The 16,868-nt window shown below is 44.0% G+C and overlaps 1 protein-coding gene across 1 annotated transcript in view; it reads left to right on the top strand.

The window, feature by feature from the left end:
- cpne5b (copine Vb) overlaps window positions 1-16,868 on the top strand; it is a 73,697-nt gene that overhangs the window by 13,682 nt on the left and 43,147 nt on the right. The window contains 6 exon segments of the mRNA XM_027023090.2: window positions 5,129-5,169; window positions 7,062-7,108; window positions 11,958-12,061; window positions 12,565-12,604; window positions 13,293-13,307; window positions 13,480-13,556. Coding sequence (XP_026878891.2) covers window positions 5,129-5,169; window positions 7,062-7,108; window positions 11,958-12,061; window positions 12,565-12,604; window positions 13,293-13,307; window positions 13,480-13,556 — 324 coding nt within the window.

The raw sequence follows: 16,868 nt of genomic DNA, 5'->3' as shown, positions 1-16,868 counted from the left end.
TGACGTGTGTGTGTGTGTGTGTGTGTGTGTGTGTGTGTGTGTGTGTGTGTGTGTGTGTGTGTGTGTGTGGTCTTTATAACCACTGTGTTGACACTGTTAGGTGCCATGCAGGTTCCTCAGTGGGAGAGGAGCCCAGCTAAAGGGCCATTTATGATTTACCTCTGAGCACAGATTACATGAGCTCCTGGCTGGTAACTTGCTCCAACTCAGCCTGTCTGGCGGTCTTGCTGGGTCTGCTTAAAATAGTGGCAACCACCATAACCTGAAGGCAGAAGCACTGTCTCCTCTTCTCGGTGGTGATGATAATTACTGCGACAGATACATTTTGCCATCTGTGTAAGACTCAAGGAATGTAAACAAGCAGTCCAACTGTGTGTAACAAGGGTAGAAGCCAGAAACATGGTCATGACCAGGTGTGTTGCCATTAAGCTCTGAAAATAAAATCATCATTGCTAGATTTATATGGATTTTTCATCACAAGACGTCCTTTAGGAAGAACACAGAGAATGGAAACTGTTCAACTAAAATGACCTTTTGTGGCGTGATTATAAAAAATCCAGACGCAATCAGGACACGATCAGGATGTAATCCTAGTTCATTGTTGCTAAACCGTTTTTTCATTCACTGCGTTCTCCCTAAAGGACCTCTCATGATCTCCGGGTTGTTCTGTTGTTAAAGATCTGTGCAAACGATGCAAAGCCATTATCCCAGTAAATCCCAGAGAGTGAAGGATCACACTTCAGCAGCATGTCATTTGGATGGTGTCACTCACCCACATAAACAAAAAGCAAACACTCACGTAAACATAAATGCAGGAGGATGCTTCCAGGAATCAAAGTCCTGCTCTGGTGTCACCCACTTCTGCCTGATTAGGTCAAAATACTGAGAATGCGTGAGCATCTCATACAAAAGCAACAGAGTGCCTTACTGGGGCCAATGCCCGATGTAGTCTACTGAACGCGCTCTAGCACAGTGCAACTCTATCGAATGCGCTCTACTACAGGACATCTCTATCAACCGCACTCCAGCACAGTGCATCTCTATCGAACGCGCGCTAACACAGCGCATGTCTATCAAACACACTCCAGCACAGTGCATCTCTATCGAACGCGCGCTAACACAGCGCATGTCTATCAAACACACTCTAGCACAGTGCATCTGTATTGAGCGTGCTCTAACACAGTGCATCTCTATCGAACGCGCTGTAGTACAGTGCATCTTATCGAGCGTTTTCCAGAACAGCAGATCTTTACCGAGCCCCCTCTGGCACGGAACATCTGTAAACATCACGGAACCTTCCAGCCTCTTGTGGAATTTCGAATTAGTCCGGCGTGATCGGCGGCTCTGTTGATTTACTAGAAAATGCTGAGATCAGCTGAAAGATGAAAAGGGTGAAGTGAGTGTAGTCGACGGCAACGGCACAAAAGCGCCGCGCAGCTGTTCTACAGGACTTTCCAGCAGGTGCATGGCGGTAATGTTGCCAAATCATCAAACAACTCATGTAGCTGCTCCCCCCCACCCCCGCACCGAAGACTTCCTCCATGCACGGACACTTTTATACATCATTCATAAGAATCCTTATGTAATGCTTTTCGATCTGGCTCATGGAAATAGGGCCCTCGCCTACAGACATTTCCACACAGCTAGGCGTGAGCACGATGGCCCAGGAATCCGTGCAAGGAAAGAGCTTTCTGCTTGTATCTAATCTGCATTGAGTTTTTTTTTTTTTTTTTGTGTGTGTGTGTGTGTGTTTGTGTGTGTGCATGAATGCCTTTGCTTTCTAATTTTGTAGATATTTTACTAACTCTTGGTTTCTCTCGGTCTGCCACGCTCGTTTGTGGCCTACCTGGAAGAAAACAAAGACGATTTTTAGTTTAACGTGTTTCGTATTGACTTCCTTCCTTGTTCGTCCAAATGTCAGCGTTGTACGTACACAGACGCTGATGCGCAAACACACCCAGAGTGAGATGCGTCACATCAGGCCATCGGTTCACCCTGGGCTGAGTGTACCCCAGGTCAAAGCAGAAGAGTCTATAGCACAAGGGGTTTGATGCCTGAGAAGAAAGAGCTTAGATAGTGTTGGAGTGAACACCCATATGGTAAAACATCTAAACCCAGCCAGGAGTCTCTGGCCTTTTTTCGGATAAAGCAGCTTTATTTTGGGTGGCTTTATTTGATGTTCTACATGTGTTCTACCATTCTCTAAAGAAAAGACTTTATTGTCCTTTTAAATCACCTGAGCCAGTACTGCAATAATGAAGAACCATCATGTGGCATCCATGTTTTAAATGAAACATTTGAGGGTGAGTATGGGCTACGATGGAACTACCAGATTCCTCACAAAACTCAGCAAGCACAGAGGAAATGCTTCATTAATGCTAGCAAGGTACACCAAAAGCACAGTTATTAATTTACTCTCGGAAAGGTGACGCACAAGCTGGAAGTTCCTGCTATTTCCAAGTAGCCCGCTGCCATCTCGTGAGCCCTCGCCATTGTGAAACCGTTCCTGGCTAACCGCTTAATCACATTTCCTTTGACCTCCGTGCCTGCGCTGATCGAGGTCGCTGAGCTTCTAATTAGGCCACTGCCGCCTTTAAATTACAGCAGCGGGTAACCGAAGCTGGAGCGAAGACCGCGGCGGCGAGTGCTAGGTACACCCCCCCACCCTCGCCCAGGAGCCGGTGGACCATGCCATACAAACATATCCCCAGGTCAGGCTGCGTGCTGGAGCTCTTAATGGCTGTAATTAAAACTCTTGGAGCACTCCGCGCTGTTCTCTGAGCTCCACGCTCACTAATCCCCCCCGCAGATGGCGATAGGAAGCCCCGGCTCAAGACAAGATGCCCTGATTTTCAATAGATGCGTGACAGAGCAGGACGTGCCTGCTCAGCGAACGCGTGCTAATCGTTCGAGCTTCTCGGGGTGGCCACGGCTGCCCGATGGACAGCAGGAACAGGGACGCCCGTGTCGCCCTGGAGAAGTGTTTAATGAGTCAATTCTCATTACATTGGAACTCTCATATTTGTTTTGAGTAATAATTTTTCATCAGTACGCATTATATTTTTTCACATTAAAGTATTACCAGTAATTGTTTTTGTCTGTTTAAAAAAACCATAAATCCTGTATTAGTGCAGAAAAAGAGGCCTTTTTCAGCCATTTACATGTAATTGCTTACACTAGTGGACTGTTATTTGCACTGTGTGCCCATAACAGTGGAACACTTACAACCGTCTACTTCATCTCTGAGACTCTCAAGGTACTGAAGACTAGATGAACAACTGAAATCAATGTCACTATTTTTTCAGCGCGTGTATTAGTGTCTGTACAAATTGTGTGATTTGTACTGCAAAACCTTGGATTCGAGAAAGGTGCTGAATGAAATTTACATTTAATTATAATATTACTATATTACCAAGTAAAGTAGCTATGTCATATAGAAATGTAATCTTCAGCATCTGTTCTCAACAGGCTGTAAAGATGACAGAATTCTGAACTAGTGTACATCTTTAGAAATGTGTGAGCACTTCTGCCCTTCTCATACGAGTTAATTAAATGATTCATAAATGGTATATTATTAAATGTTGTGAGTAGGCCTGAGATTCCATAGCACTTTTTTTAAAGTGCTAATAACATTTGTCCATGTCCTGATGTCTCTAAACACCATGGATTTTCATGTCGCGTTCACACTGACTAGTCTAGTCATGTCTGGTTGCTCTGTGGGACGGTACTAAATGGGTGGGTGTGGAGGTGGTGTGGAGGTGGTGTCACTGCTCTTTCTGAGAGCTGCACCTTAATCTGGGGGGAAAAGCAACTTTTTGGAATATGTGAAGGCACTAGAGAAGAAAGATCTTCCGGGTCCTCTTTTCCGTGACTCTCCGCAATGCCATTACCGTCTCCTGTGATCTTATGGCTTGGGTCACAGTCATGTTTATTTTCTGCGGGGATGTAACCACTGGTGATTGGAGCAGGTGAACGAGTTAGGTGACACTAAGTTCCCAGTGATGCAGAGCCAGTGTATGGCGGGGGTCGTTGGAGGGTGGGCAGGGAAGAAAATGTCATAGAAGGTGTTATAGGAAAGACACAAACACGTAGATAAGAGCCCGTAATCAAAGGGCCTTGTTCCTTCTACCCAGTCCCCACATTTTCCTCTGATGACTGCTATTGTGCTCTCGTCCGTATGATCCCTGCTTCTGTGACCCCACCACAAAAGTGTCATCTCTGATTTAGACATTTTGGTATGATAACAGTTTTGTCACTCAGGGCCAGGCAGAGTACTCAGGGTCCTGTGCATTTCAGCAGGACTGAAACATCCTGGTTAAAAATCACTATCTGTTTTCAGCAATTATTTTAGTATGTTGCCAATGATTAAATGCCCTGCATTTTGGAAGTAGCTGTATAATGCAATAAACACCAAAACCCACAGTGTGCTTGTCTTCCTCTGATATGTATTTTTTTATTGTTCAGAGTAATACTGTGTTGTGATTCTAAACTATGTTTATAATGTGCTTTTTAATATATTGGTGCTGTATTTTTGCAATATTGTTAATTGTTTTGATAAAATGTCTCATAACATCAGCCAGGTCATTGGATTGTCTAAGATTGATAAACTGTCATATAACATTAAAAGACTCTATAGAGGACCATTTACAATATTTACACTGAGTATTAAGTTGCAGAATAACTTGCATTTTGGCAAAAGATAGATACTATAGTAACAAAGAGGTCGCTCAGCATATACGCATATCAGCAAGATAATATAAGAGATAATATAAGATAATATAATAATTTATTCTACTCTGGCATGTAACAACTGAACCAGTTTTCACAAGGTTACTGAAAATCTTGTACACTAGGATTTTCTATAAAGCCATCAAGGTGTAATTAAGTTCTAGTTGTTATATTTCACTAAACTGAATTTTTCAAAAGGGATTATTCAAATGCTTGGGTTAGAATAGACATTGCACCTCTGTAAATGCATGATGCTGTCTGACGGTCACAACCAAAAACAAAACAAAACCAAAAACCTTGCTTGTCAATTCAATAAGATGCAGATAGCAAACATTAGCGACGGCTCATATTTCAATGTCATTCTCGAATGATTAGATTTTGTCTCTTTCTTTTCCTCTAGGAATCTTCTAGATAAAGACACATTCTCCAAATCAGACCCAAGTGAGTATCATGTTGCCACAGCTATGGAGACCTCTCGGTCTATCACATTGCTCTGCCTCTCGCGCTCCGTTCTCTGTATCTCTATGGATTTATGATTTTAAGCACATTATGAATATTAAATCACCTGCTGAAATAAATTGCTTTAGGCGCTGCTTGGCTGCAGCATATGGACGTAGAAGGCACTATCAAATACAAATCAGACATGTAGATTTGTTTAGGCTGTCTTGTATGTCTAAATGGTACAGTAGATACAGTACAGAAGTAGTCCTGAGCAAGAACTTTTTTTTAGGTTCCACAAACTAAAATAGATGGACATTATAGTTAATTTACACTGACGTCTACTGTGTTTTTATCAGACATTATCAGACAGAGCAATACAATGTTTTTTGTCAGATTTTTTTTTCTTAAAACCTATACAAACTTACTTCAATAATTTACAGATGTGTTATTTTCTACCAATATAGAGAGGCTTTAATGAGAAAACAACAAAACATACAAATACAGCAATTCTGAAAATATTTAGATTTACATTTAGCAAAAAAACCATAAGAAACAGTTTTTTGCATAGGACAAAATCTTTGTTAACCAGTATAATTGACAGGCCCTATCTGAAAGGGTTGTGAGTACAAAAAATCTTCACCTTCTAAAACAAAGCAATGTGCATGTTCACCATAAATTCTGCACATGAGCTCTTATCCCGAATTTCATGAGATCCATGATTTCGGCCATCTGGTGGTTCGTGCGCTCATTAGAGTGCAGAAATGGTCAACGTCTAGCGTTCGTTCTCCATCCTCTAAAATTCGATGCGGTGTGCAAATGAGGGCGAGGTTGCCATACGATGGACACTCCGCTCTCGGTCACCTTTGGAACATAAATGAGGGTTTCCTGAACCGGGCAGGACGTCAGGGAGGCTCTTTGAAGATAAATGGACCAGTCAGAGGAGGGGGGGGACGGCCTGTCTGCAGCTTCTATTACACAGCAGAGCCACTTAAGAGGGTACTGATATGGAGAAATGGGAAGGATGATTGCTAATGAGAGTGTGTCTGCGCATGAGGGGAAAAGATTTTCCGGGGGAAGGGGTGTGCGTGTGCACTTGTGCGTACGTGTGAGGACGATAGGGCAAGACACTGTGGTTGAGGGTTTGTGTCCGTGTGAGACTGAGAATGGAGTAAGAAAACTGTGTGTGGGGGAAGGAAAGAAGCACGCAAAAAGAGTGTCTGTTCTTGTGTGTGTGTGTGTGTGAGAGAGAGAGAGAGAGAGAGGGCGAGAGAGAGAGATGCAGTGGTTCTACAGTATGAGGCAACTCAGTAGTAGGTTTCCTTAGGTGTCTCTTTCTGCAGTGGTTTTTTTCGCCATTTCCAGGGACTTAGTTACAGGGACTAAAGTCCCAGTAGTTTATCACCATAAATGAAGTTCATTAGATAAGTCCTTGGAGGGCCGACAGGCCGAGTCTGTGTAACTGAAGACTTTGGCAGGCTCGCTCGCCCAGAAGAAGCTGCGATTTGATGCAGTATCGATTTTCAAAAAAGTGACAGGCCAAGCTGCTTAGAAGCGCAATCGGCTCCATTTAAAATGTGGCATTTGCTTGCTGCCAGTGGTAAGATGATTCCTACAGAGCTAAGCACTTGCGATGTAGGTGTTGTGCACTTCTGAGCCATGAGGGAAAGTCGATTAGGGCATGCTTTAAACAGCGGCGAACACTAATGAGACCAGGGAGTCACTTATGTGTTTCCTGTTTGGTTCGTTCTCACTGTTCTGTTCTCTTCAAACTGTCAAGGTATTGCTAATACGTCTCAGTGCAGTGTGCAGAAAGCACAGAAAAAACCATTTAAAAAATCCCAACAGATGTTTACGGACCATGTGTTAATTGTGTTTATTTCCTTTTTCCACAGTGTGTGTCCTGTACACACAAGGAGTGGAGACCAAGCAGTGGAGAGAGGTAAACGCTCCCTCAAGCACACCCCTGCCTTCAATTAGGAAGTTTCTGCTTTATGAGCTAGAGTTCTGACTGGCCTTCAGCTCACTCAGGCTTAGCGAGGGCCGGAAGTCGAACCCGTCCTAGCCGCATGCGGGAGAGCTTCCTTCTGCTCAGCACAGCTGCCAGAACACGGTGGAGCGCCCTCGCTTTAACAAGTGACACTTTACCCAGCAGTCTCTTCTGCCTCCGATACACCGTATCAACCACACTCCCCCCCCGCCTTGCGCTACTGTAGAGTTGAATCAAACGACCTTCCTCGCCAGTTTGAAGCGACGGCCCGGCTCGGTGCTAACAATGCAGCGTTCAAAACCGCAAAGCTTCGTTTTTTGCTCCTGACTGAAAAGGCCGGTGCTGCTTTTACGCTTCCCCACCGCAGTTCTCTACGAAATGCCTTCAGAATAAAAGACGGAAAATTAAGGGTGCATTAAATACCATTTAGGCATTCAGCATGTCTGTGAAATAGCAATATACCAACAGCAGAGTATAAACTATATTTTCATTTATTTTATATGCTCTGTTTCCATAGTATGATAGTGTTTTTCTATAGTATCATAGTACTTATATGGAATAAGTTAGAATGTGCAGCTCATTCTTTGCTTAGGAAAGAGTTGCTTTTCTAAGAGAATGAGACTGTGAGGAAAAGAGGACCCGGTTCTTGAGAATTAAAAACAAAAAATCTCCCAAGGTTTATTAATTCTGGTCATAGAGTGGCCTTGCCCTGCATATATTATCGCGTCCCCTCTCAGAAACATGCGTCATCCCGGCACATTGGGTGCAGGGAAGCCCCTAAACTGTGCACTGGGCTACACAGGAACCAGGACGGAAAAACATGGATCCAGACCGTAATGGTCGGTACGGACATCAGTGGAGCTCAGAACCCCATAAGAGAGGCTTCGGAGGTTCTACTCCACACCCAACATGACCGGAGCTTGTGTTCCAGCTTACGTGGATATTCCGCAGGCTGTGGAGAGGGGGGTGGGATGTTCACATTCAGGCCGTGTGTGTGTTTGGGGGGGGGGGGGGGTGCAATGACAGCTCACTAGCGTAACAAATGTGGCCGTGCACCGCGTCTTCGCTATTTTTATCAGACAGTTGTCCGCAGTCAGAGAGAATTAAAGAAGAGGTGCGTTAAGTAAACGGAGCAACTGGAGTGGAAAATCATTGACTTAATGGGCTAGTTTGTGGTAATTTGTTTAGGACTGTTTACTATTTATCTCTCACGTAGCTTATAGAGATGGTTGTGAGATGCAAGCCAAGTACTCATCAAAACCTGAAGAGACAAGAACCTAATTTATATGTAGTCTGCTGTGTTGTGAGTTCATTTTTTCCTCATGCTTTGCAAATAAAGTGCTGCTCTTCAGAGATGTACACACACACGCGCGCCCGCTCACACGCACATGCACACATACACGCATGCGCACACGCACACACACACACACACACACACACACAACTTGTGCTGTTGCTGCCTGTAGATGCGCCTACCAAGACCTTTTCCCTCTCTATAACATCTCAGGTTCCTCATTCCTTAAAGATACAGTGTCGTATAACTGTTTTATTGTAGGAATTCCCATGCAATTCCGGCCACTACCAGTGCAATCTCCTGGCAAGAGACCGGCATCCTGCACGACAGCCTGCAGGGGGGTGACGTTTGGCCAGTTAAATGTTCTTCCAGCTATCTGAATCAGTTCTGCTCTCTCTGCTTGTTCAACACTCAGAATCGCACCTCTCAGGGGCAGAGGCACCGGACTCAGTCACCGTTCAGGCCTGAACCGTAGCATCACAATGATGAGCCACCACAGCTTTGACCAAACAACAACAACAACAACAAAACACTCCACAAGCACGCTCACCGAGGACCAGAGAAAACCTCGAATGCAGTGCCAAACCCTAGGATTGGGCGGTACTCGAATACCCTCCGGGGAACAAGAATGCAAGTGTGGCAGAGAAACTAAGAGAGAAGAGGAGAGAATGCATCGGGCGGCCTTGAGGTATACAGATGTGGACTGAAGAGTAGAAACAGCATCTGGGATGGTCGGCAGGAGAGAGGTAGACCGTGTCATGTCAAGGCCTGAAACTCAACTTTTGCTACAGGATTTTTTATGAATTCTGGAGGAGTGCAGGGACATGCAACATGAGAAGAACACCTGGATAGTTCTGACTGCTGACATCTTTAAAATTAAACAGAGCATGTCCTTTAAATCCTTGCAGCATCCACTAATTATCATGTAGCAAAGTTCAGGGGAGATTTGAGCCAGTGTAACAAATGCAGGAAGAACTTTGCCTACAAACGCAGCTAAAGTAATTTATATCAGTGCGCACATCTGATAAATGTTGTTGTCGTTGTTTTTTTTCTACGAGACAAGCAGTCAATTTTGTACGATTCATAATCCAATGAACTGTATATTCATAACACATAGCAGCTAGCTTGCTTGATATTGTTACAGTAACCTTTATTCAAAAAACAAATATTTATTCAGACATTTTTAAATGAATGTAATCGGTTTTCAGGCCCCTACAGGTTGTGTCTATGGTTATGTCAGTTTCCAAAGAGTGATGGCAGCAGATTAACCTGTAAGACAGAGAAACCAGGAAAAAATACATTTACTTATTCCTTTATATCAAATAGAAGCAAGTTTAGAAGCTTCTAAAGTGATTTTATTGCTTGCTTTAACCATAGATGCTATTTATAAGTTAGAATTCATGATGGACAATTATTCGGTGGTCACAAATAGACTGTTCTCTACTGTGGGCTGATTTGTTGGAACAGAAACATTGCTTCCAACTCAGCCGCCCACTCTGTCATGTGACATTGCGCTTGTGGCTATGTAGGCATCGCCACGGAGACAGATGACAACTTTGCGGGTTTTTTCGTGGGTTGTACGTGCATGTGTGTATGTTTCTGGATGCCCAGAGAGAGAACTGTTGTATCTGAGCTCTGTGGCTCAGGGCTGTTTGTGTAGTGAAACCTCAGAGGTGGAGTTTCGTGACTACTTCTCATCAGATTACTTCACAGTATGTGGGTACCTAATGAACTCCTAATTCACTGTATGGCCTGTCTCCCAGTAATACTCAGGATCCCTGCTCGTGCGTTTCGAACCCACCAGTCCAGTGAATTAGAATTTCTTCGTAAAAAAATCCTACTTTAGCCTTTGTTGTGAGTGTATGTATTAAAACTCTTTTTTGGCAGTTAAATGTAAATGAAAAACCAAGGTTAACGCTTGTGTTTGACTTCTGCTCCTTTCCCGCCCAGACCTTATTACATGAGTCATTACATGGCGTGATAACAAGCTCGCACGGATAATCACGAAACAGTCAAAGTGCATCTTAAGATAGAGCCACTTTAGCGCTTGCTTGGGGGGTGCGCGCCCTGTTCTGTGTGGCGTGGTGTTTACCACCGGACCTCTGTTTATTTTCTAATTAGCCGTTGCTCGTTAAAGAGCTAAAAAACCCGCCTGCCACTTTGTAAGCCGACTTCTCTAAGGCAAGCACGAGTAGCACTGGAGCGGCTGTGAAATTATAGCTTTGTGAGCTGCCTTTGGACCGTGGTTCTTTGTGGAAGGGAAGGCGTGATTGCAATTATACATTCATGTGAGTAAGTCTACGTGGCCTGGCATTTGAATGGTGTGAATAGGTAAAGCGAGGGCTCTGAGCGGGAAGCACTATTTCCGTTCGTGGGCTATAGTGAAATATGAGCAGCGTGGTTTTGAAGGCTGGTTGGAACATAAAGAGCGGGGCAGGGAAAACCAGCAGAGTGCCGGGGCTTGCGTGCAGTGTGGGAATACGAGCAGAGAGTGCAGGTGGATTAAAACATATTGAATATAGCGGCACTGGGATCTCGTAATAAGTCAAATTTTCTGCATCAGGTACGTCAGACAGAAGACGCTGTATCTTCAGATCTTCAGCGATCTGTAGAAGACACTAGCTCTTTGGACGCTGCCAGGAGCCATTCACCATCTCCGGTCACCGAGCCCAAGTTATCAGAACTGACAGGAAGTTCTACTCTCCCTGGATCTCCGACAAATGCAACTAATGCAAAACTCTTAACGCCGTCACCCGCTATCATCTAGACCAAGTTATGAGAGCGGTGTTAGTGCGTGAACTTTTTATTTATTTACTGAGCCATGTTTCTCATGATAAATAATTCCCTTCTAGCACAAACGGCTGCATGAACAGGCAGATGGCAGCCCTCTGGTTAAGCTCACGAGCAAAGCGTTCTAATCCATTCCGGGCCCACTGGTTCAGTAGCAGAGGTGGAATTTATGCACTGTACCATGAATTTCCTGCCAAGATTGGAGGAGGGTCTTGGCCCAATTATTTTGTCTGGCTTGCAAAGGCTAAATAATGGAGTAGCGCGATCCATGCTGGTTTCCACTAGCATTCAGGGCAGTTTGGGGTAAGAGAGCTGCTAATTAAGCGGGCATAATTGTCACTGACGTCTTGTGCTTGAAGGAGATGAACAGGACCACGGCTGCAATTAGGTTTGGCATTCAGGAGTGGTGCCTTCAAAAGATCTTCCTCTGGCCAGTATGAGACGCTCCGCTCAGCAAAGTGAGCCACAAGTTTTAAATAGACCGAGGGGTGGGGATTGGGGTGCAGGTGGTGGAGGGGGGCGGGGCTTATATATCGCCCTATCACTGTTGAAAAGAGCAGTGATTTCCATGTTAGCACCTATCTCTTTGCTCTGTTGAATATGACTCTTGTAATATGACTGTGATCTTACTCGGTGTCCATACTAACAATTCCTCTTTTACCCCCCAATGTCAATCTCTTTTACCGTAACTACCTCTTGCCCCAATCCATTCTCTAGTTTGGAAGAACGGAGGTGATTGACAACACACTAAATCCAGACTTTGTCAGGAAGTTCATCCTCGACTACTTCTTCGAGGAGAAACAGAACCTTCGTTTTGACTTGTGAGTTGTTCCCCACACACACGCGTGCATGTCTAGTTTCTCTTGAGTTGTTCCCCACACACACGTGTGCATGTCTATTTTCTCTTGTGAGTTGTTGCTCACACACACACGCGTGCATGTCTAGTTTCTCTGGCATCACCTCTCTCGTTCAGCAGGCCCAAGTTTCATTTGTTTCTTCGTTTCTTCTTGTTCCGGTGAAACATCGTATGGATCGCCGTGTTGAATCTGAATGTTGAATGCAAGTCATGCTTAGCTATGAAGGACCTCTATGTTTAAAATTAACTTCAGCACATTCAAAGAAGCCTTTTGTAGGCCGAATGTTGCTCACCGAACTTTCAAGAGCTGGTTACAATAAGAAAATGTTAGTCTTTATTTGCCTAAATCAGGTTAATCAGAGTGTTACTGAGATTCTCCCTACAGAGGTGCAACATGTGTGCATACCTCTGTCCAGAGAAGTTCTCAGTCCACACGTGACCTAACATGTTCTCATTGTTGTCTTTCAGATACGATGTTGATTCTAAAAGTCCAGACCTCTCAAAACATGTGAGTACTCCACGTGAGATCCAGTTGAGCCTGGATTCACAACCTTACACATGCAAATCAAATTTAGCTCTCAGTATCCAAATATCGTGGAATGTAATCAACCCCTTGTAGATGAAAATAGAACTTGTTTTCCATTTAATAAACAAGGTTGCTATAGAGTCCATACTAGCTTTCATCTGTATTCTAAGCTGTACATATTGATTATTTAAATGTATTGCTCTTCAAACTGTCCTCATGCAATATACATAATTGCAGTTTATTACTGATGCTTTTCGAACCCACACAGTCTGTAACGCTATCTAGGGCAGCCTATAATGTTCACCACGCGACACGTGTTTTTATTTTAATAACACCATCGCTTAGAGACCAAAGTGGCAGCAAAAAGCATCAGTCATTCATACTACTCAGTTTGATCATTTGCTGTAGCTCATCGTAGCATGTATTTGGATACGTTCTGATTTGCATGGTCTCCTTTGTAATGTTCTGTTGTCTTTTTGTTCGATGCATGTGTGGTTGTTGTCTTGGATGCAGTAACAGTGGGTTAGCTGCTCTGTGCTTATTTGACCCTCTAGTGCTGTAATGGAGTTTTTGGGCCTTGGTGCGGCCACCATTTTGTTTTGTGTCTTATGTTTTCTGTTACATGCTGTACTCTGTTGTTAACATGGCTGCCTGCCGTTCCTCGTGGAAGCCCTCAGAATTCAACGTACGTCAAAGCCTTTCAATCTATTATTGTAGCCGTGGGAGCTCGGGGAAGTGGGGAACATGTCAATCTCTCCGCCTCTGTGTCTAACCCACACCACCCCTCCCACACTCTCCAACTTCTCTCGCTCCCTCTCTCTCTTGTTCTCCTCCTCCTCCTTGGTGTCTGTCTCCAGGACTTCCTCGGGCAAATGTTTTGCACCCTGGGCGAGATTGTGGGGTCGCCGGCGAGTCGACTGGAGAAGCCTCTTGGGTGAGTGACATGCTGGACAATGAAGCGTTCCCACTTTTCTGTCTGTCAGCTGGTCTGGTGCCTCGGTGACAAAGTTCATTTTGATATGGCTTTGTTCATATGGTGGAATTAGCACAAAAATGCCTGCATTTTTAGATCTGTAGTTTTACTCCACACACGTTGCCCATAGTGTGTTGTACATGATTTTGTCTCACTGTCATTCCCTTATTGTTATTATAACAGATAAAGCAGATGTGATGTGATTAAACCTGATGATAATCACGTTTGTTTGACATACCATTTCATGGAAGATCATCACATCACTTTATTTGTGTTCTCGCTCATGGCATGCGAGTACTGGGTAAACCACACAGTACTTGCCAGGTTTTTGTATGCATGCAAGAAAAAATGATCCGATCCTTTAACATTTGTAGATATAAAAAACGAAACAGGGCCCACCAAGAAACCTCCATGCAACTGTGACTGTTGGTGAAGCCAAACTTTCACACAGCCACAGCAAAAATACACACCCTCCCAGGAAAACAATTTGACCGCAGTGACCACACACTGGAAGGGTTAGACAAGAACTATAATATATAAATCAAATCTAATACTTGATAGAAAAACTCATGCTTTCAAAAGAAACATGACATTTCAGTCCAAGGTCTTTCCTCAGCAGTTCCTCTGAAGTTCCAGGAAGTAAGACCAGTTGGTGAAAGCATCTTTATATATGTATATATAAACTGAATAGCCACAAAGCTCAGATTAATACAATCCAACTTGTACAGCTAAACACATACAGGAGGTTTAGAAAGTCTTGTCATCACTGGTGGTTTAGACTGAACTTTTCCTTGGATCGCTCAGATCCGAGTTCTGCGGGTCCCCGGTTTTGTACAGGCTCCACGTTTCACTGACTCAGCTGATGGTGGGATATGTGCATGTTTTTATGCTATTAGCAGATATCATCTACTTCTCTAAACAAATACCCTTCCTCAGAGCTCAGAGTGTGACAAAGCTGTGTGTGTGCGTGTCTGGGTGTGTATGTACTTGGAGCTTGTGTGGGTAAAATGTCCTTTATTCGTGTGCAAAGTTAAGGGTTCTACTCTGGAGACCAACACACGGGGCCCTGAGCCCAGCTTCACATGACAGAGAGATGAAGGGATAACACAGCCCGCATCAAGGACTGGTGGAGGCTCCCTCACCCAGGGGGCCCTGAGAATACATTGTGCTGCATTTTCAATGGGAAGAAAAGCGAGAATGTGATCTCTCTCTCTCTCTCTCTCTCTCTCTCTCTCTCTCTCTCTCTCTCTCTCTCTCTCTCTCTCTCTCTCTCCATCATTTTCTGTATGTCTGTCTCTCTCTCTCTCTCGCTCTCTCTCTCCATCATTTTCTGTATGTCTGTCTCTTTCTCTCTCTCTCTCCTCTCTTCTTTTGTCCCTGTCTGTCTCTCTCTTTTCCTCTCTGTGTGTCTCCGTTGCTCTGTTTTTTGTCTGTCTCTCGCTCTGTCTTTCATTGGGGTTGGATCTGCTGTATCATGTCTTCGTGATGCCTTGGTGAAACAGGACACTCTGTGTTCTCCTCTGATTGTAGAGATGTCATGCAGCGCTACAGTGCATTGCGAGTACGTCTTCAAAAACACGAGATTGCGGCTGGGCATTTGCACCTCTGATATTGACAGAGTGACAGAGGAGGCGACCTAACCATCCTGGGAATCGACTGTGGTAAAACTGGAATAGTTCGATGTCTGTGCGCGTGGCCCATTACATCAACGGCATCAATCCTACTTTAACACTTTGTCTTACTAATGTAATGGGCCACCAGAATTCCAATTTCAAGCAGTCTGGATAAATAACACTCTGGGGTCGTCATTACCCGAGAACGGATGCATTGTGGAGGAAAAGGCCAACGAACAAATAAATGGGATCTGTTTGGGATCTGTTGCGTACAGTGGATGCAAATGTCAGCAGTTGTAATGGCGGGAGCAAGGGCGGGTCATCAGGGAAGCTTTTAAACGTTCCCATTCCACGTCCCCATTCCAAACGTTCCCATTCCAGAAGGCCTCTGGTCACGGCGCACGTGTTGGTGTGTATGGCCGCCTCTCGGGGGACAGGGCCCCCTGTTTCCGTCTCTTACACAAGCTTTCCTAAACCATCAGTGCTCAGAGCACTGCTGTGTCACCTCCAGTGGCTTTTCCAATGCTCTTTTGTGCCTCTTTTCTCTTTCCGTTGCTCCGTCTGTCTGTTTTTCTGTTTTCTTATGCTCGATTTTCATGCTTTGTAAGTCGCTCTCTTTCTGTATTTCTCCTTAACTTTCTGCTTTTCACATTTACCCCGCGACTGCTCAGGATACTGTTATCTGTGTCTATCAGCTGTTCCGCTAACATTTGTGGAAAGTGAATCTCTTTCCACTATAAAGCAGCTCAGCCTTTTTTCATGCTAAGATGCAAGAAACTGGTCCCTGGAAAAGCCTTGAATGGCAAAAGGCTCCTTTTTTGGCAAATGCTACAAGCGTATTTCCCAGTACCACCTTGCCACTGTTTGTCTCCCCAGACAAAAGCCTCTATCTGTGTTGTGTTTTCAATTTCCGCTGCCTCTCTCTGCTGCTTTTAATTGCACTGCCTTTAATCTACAGGAAATTGGACCACACATTAATTATGAAGCACTGGTCAGGTTTTGATGATGAAAGAAGGGAGCCATGAAGAAAAGACTGAGGACTCGGAGTGTTTAAATAGCACAGAGCAAGCCTGTGTGTGTGTGTGTGTGTGTGTGTGTGTGTGTGTGTGTGTGTGTGTGTGTGTGTGTGTGTGTGGTGCAGGTACATATGCATTAGTCAGAGGTTAGTGTTTAGGCTTAACAAATCAAACCACACATGCACATAAATTAAAAATTCTGAATTGCAAGTCTAATTCCTGAGAGTACATTTTTGTGTCTAAATTATTGTCAAAATAATAAGAAGCATTGCTGTTTTCATAAAGGAATCTTCAGGCTTAATATATTTTTTTATACTGTATGCCTTCCATTTATTTGTGCAGGACTAAAAATAGATTTTTCTCTTTAATTTTCACTTTTCAAATAGAATCTTGTTGACTCAATCTATCAGGAATAAAGCACTTTTACTAATCTTCAGCAATAACTGCTGAAATGACAGGCTTGACCAGGGGACAAACGAAATCAAACCACATGTATCCACTTTAGTCTATGGTGCATAGTAAAGTAGATAAATTAGATGTGTAATTTTGGAGCAGCTGTGAAATGGAAGCCCGAGAGAACTTCCCATGATTCTCTTGAGATGCCTGGATTGCAGAAAGTGGATTTTAAAAATAGCGCATCTTTG

Source organism: Electrophorus electricus, chromosome 20 (genome assembly GCF_013358815.1).
Source record: "Electrophorus electricus isolate fEleEle1 chromosome 20, fEleEle1.pri, whole genome shotgun sequence".
Classification (NCBI taxonomy): domain Eukaryota; kingdom Metazoa; phylum Chordata; class Actinopteri; order Gymnotiformes; family Gymnotidae; genus Electrophorus; species Electrophorus electricus.
This window is presented reverse-complemented; position numbering and strand designations above follow the sequence as displayed.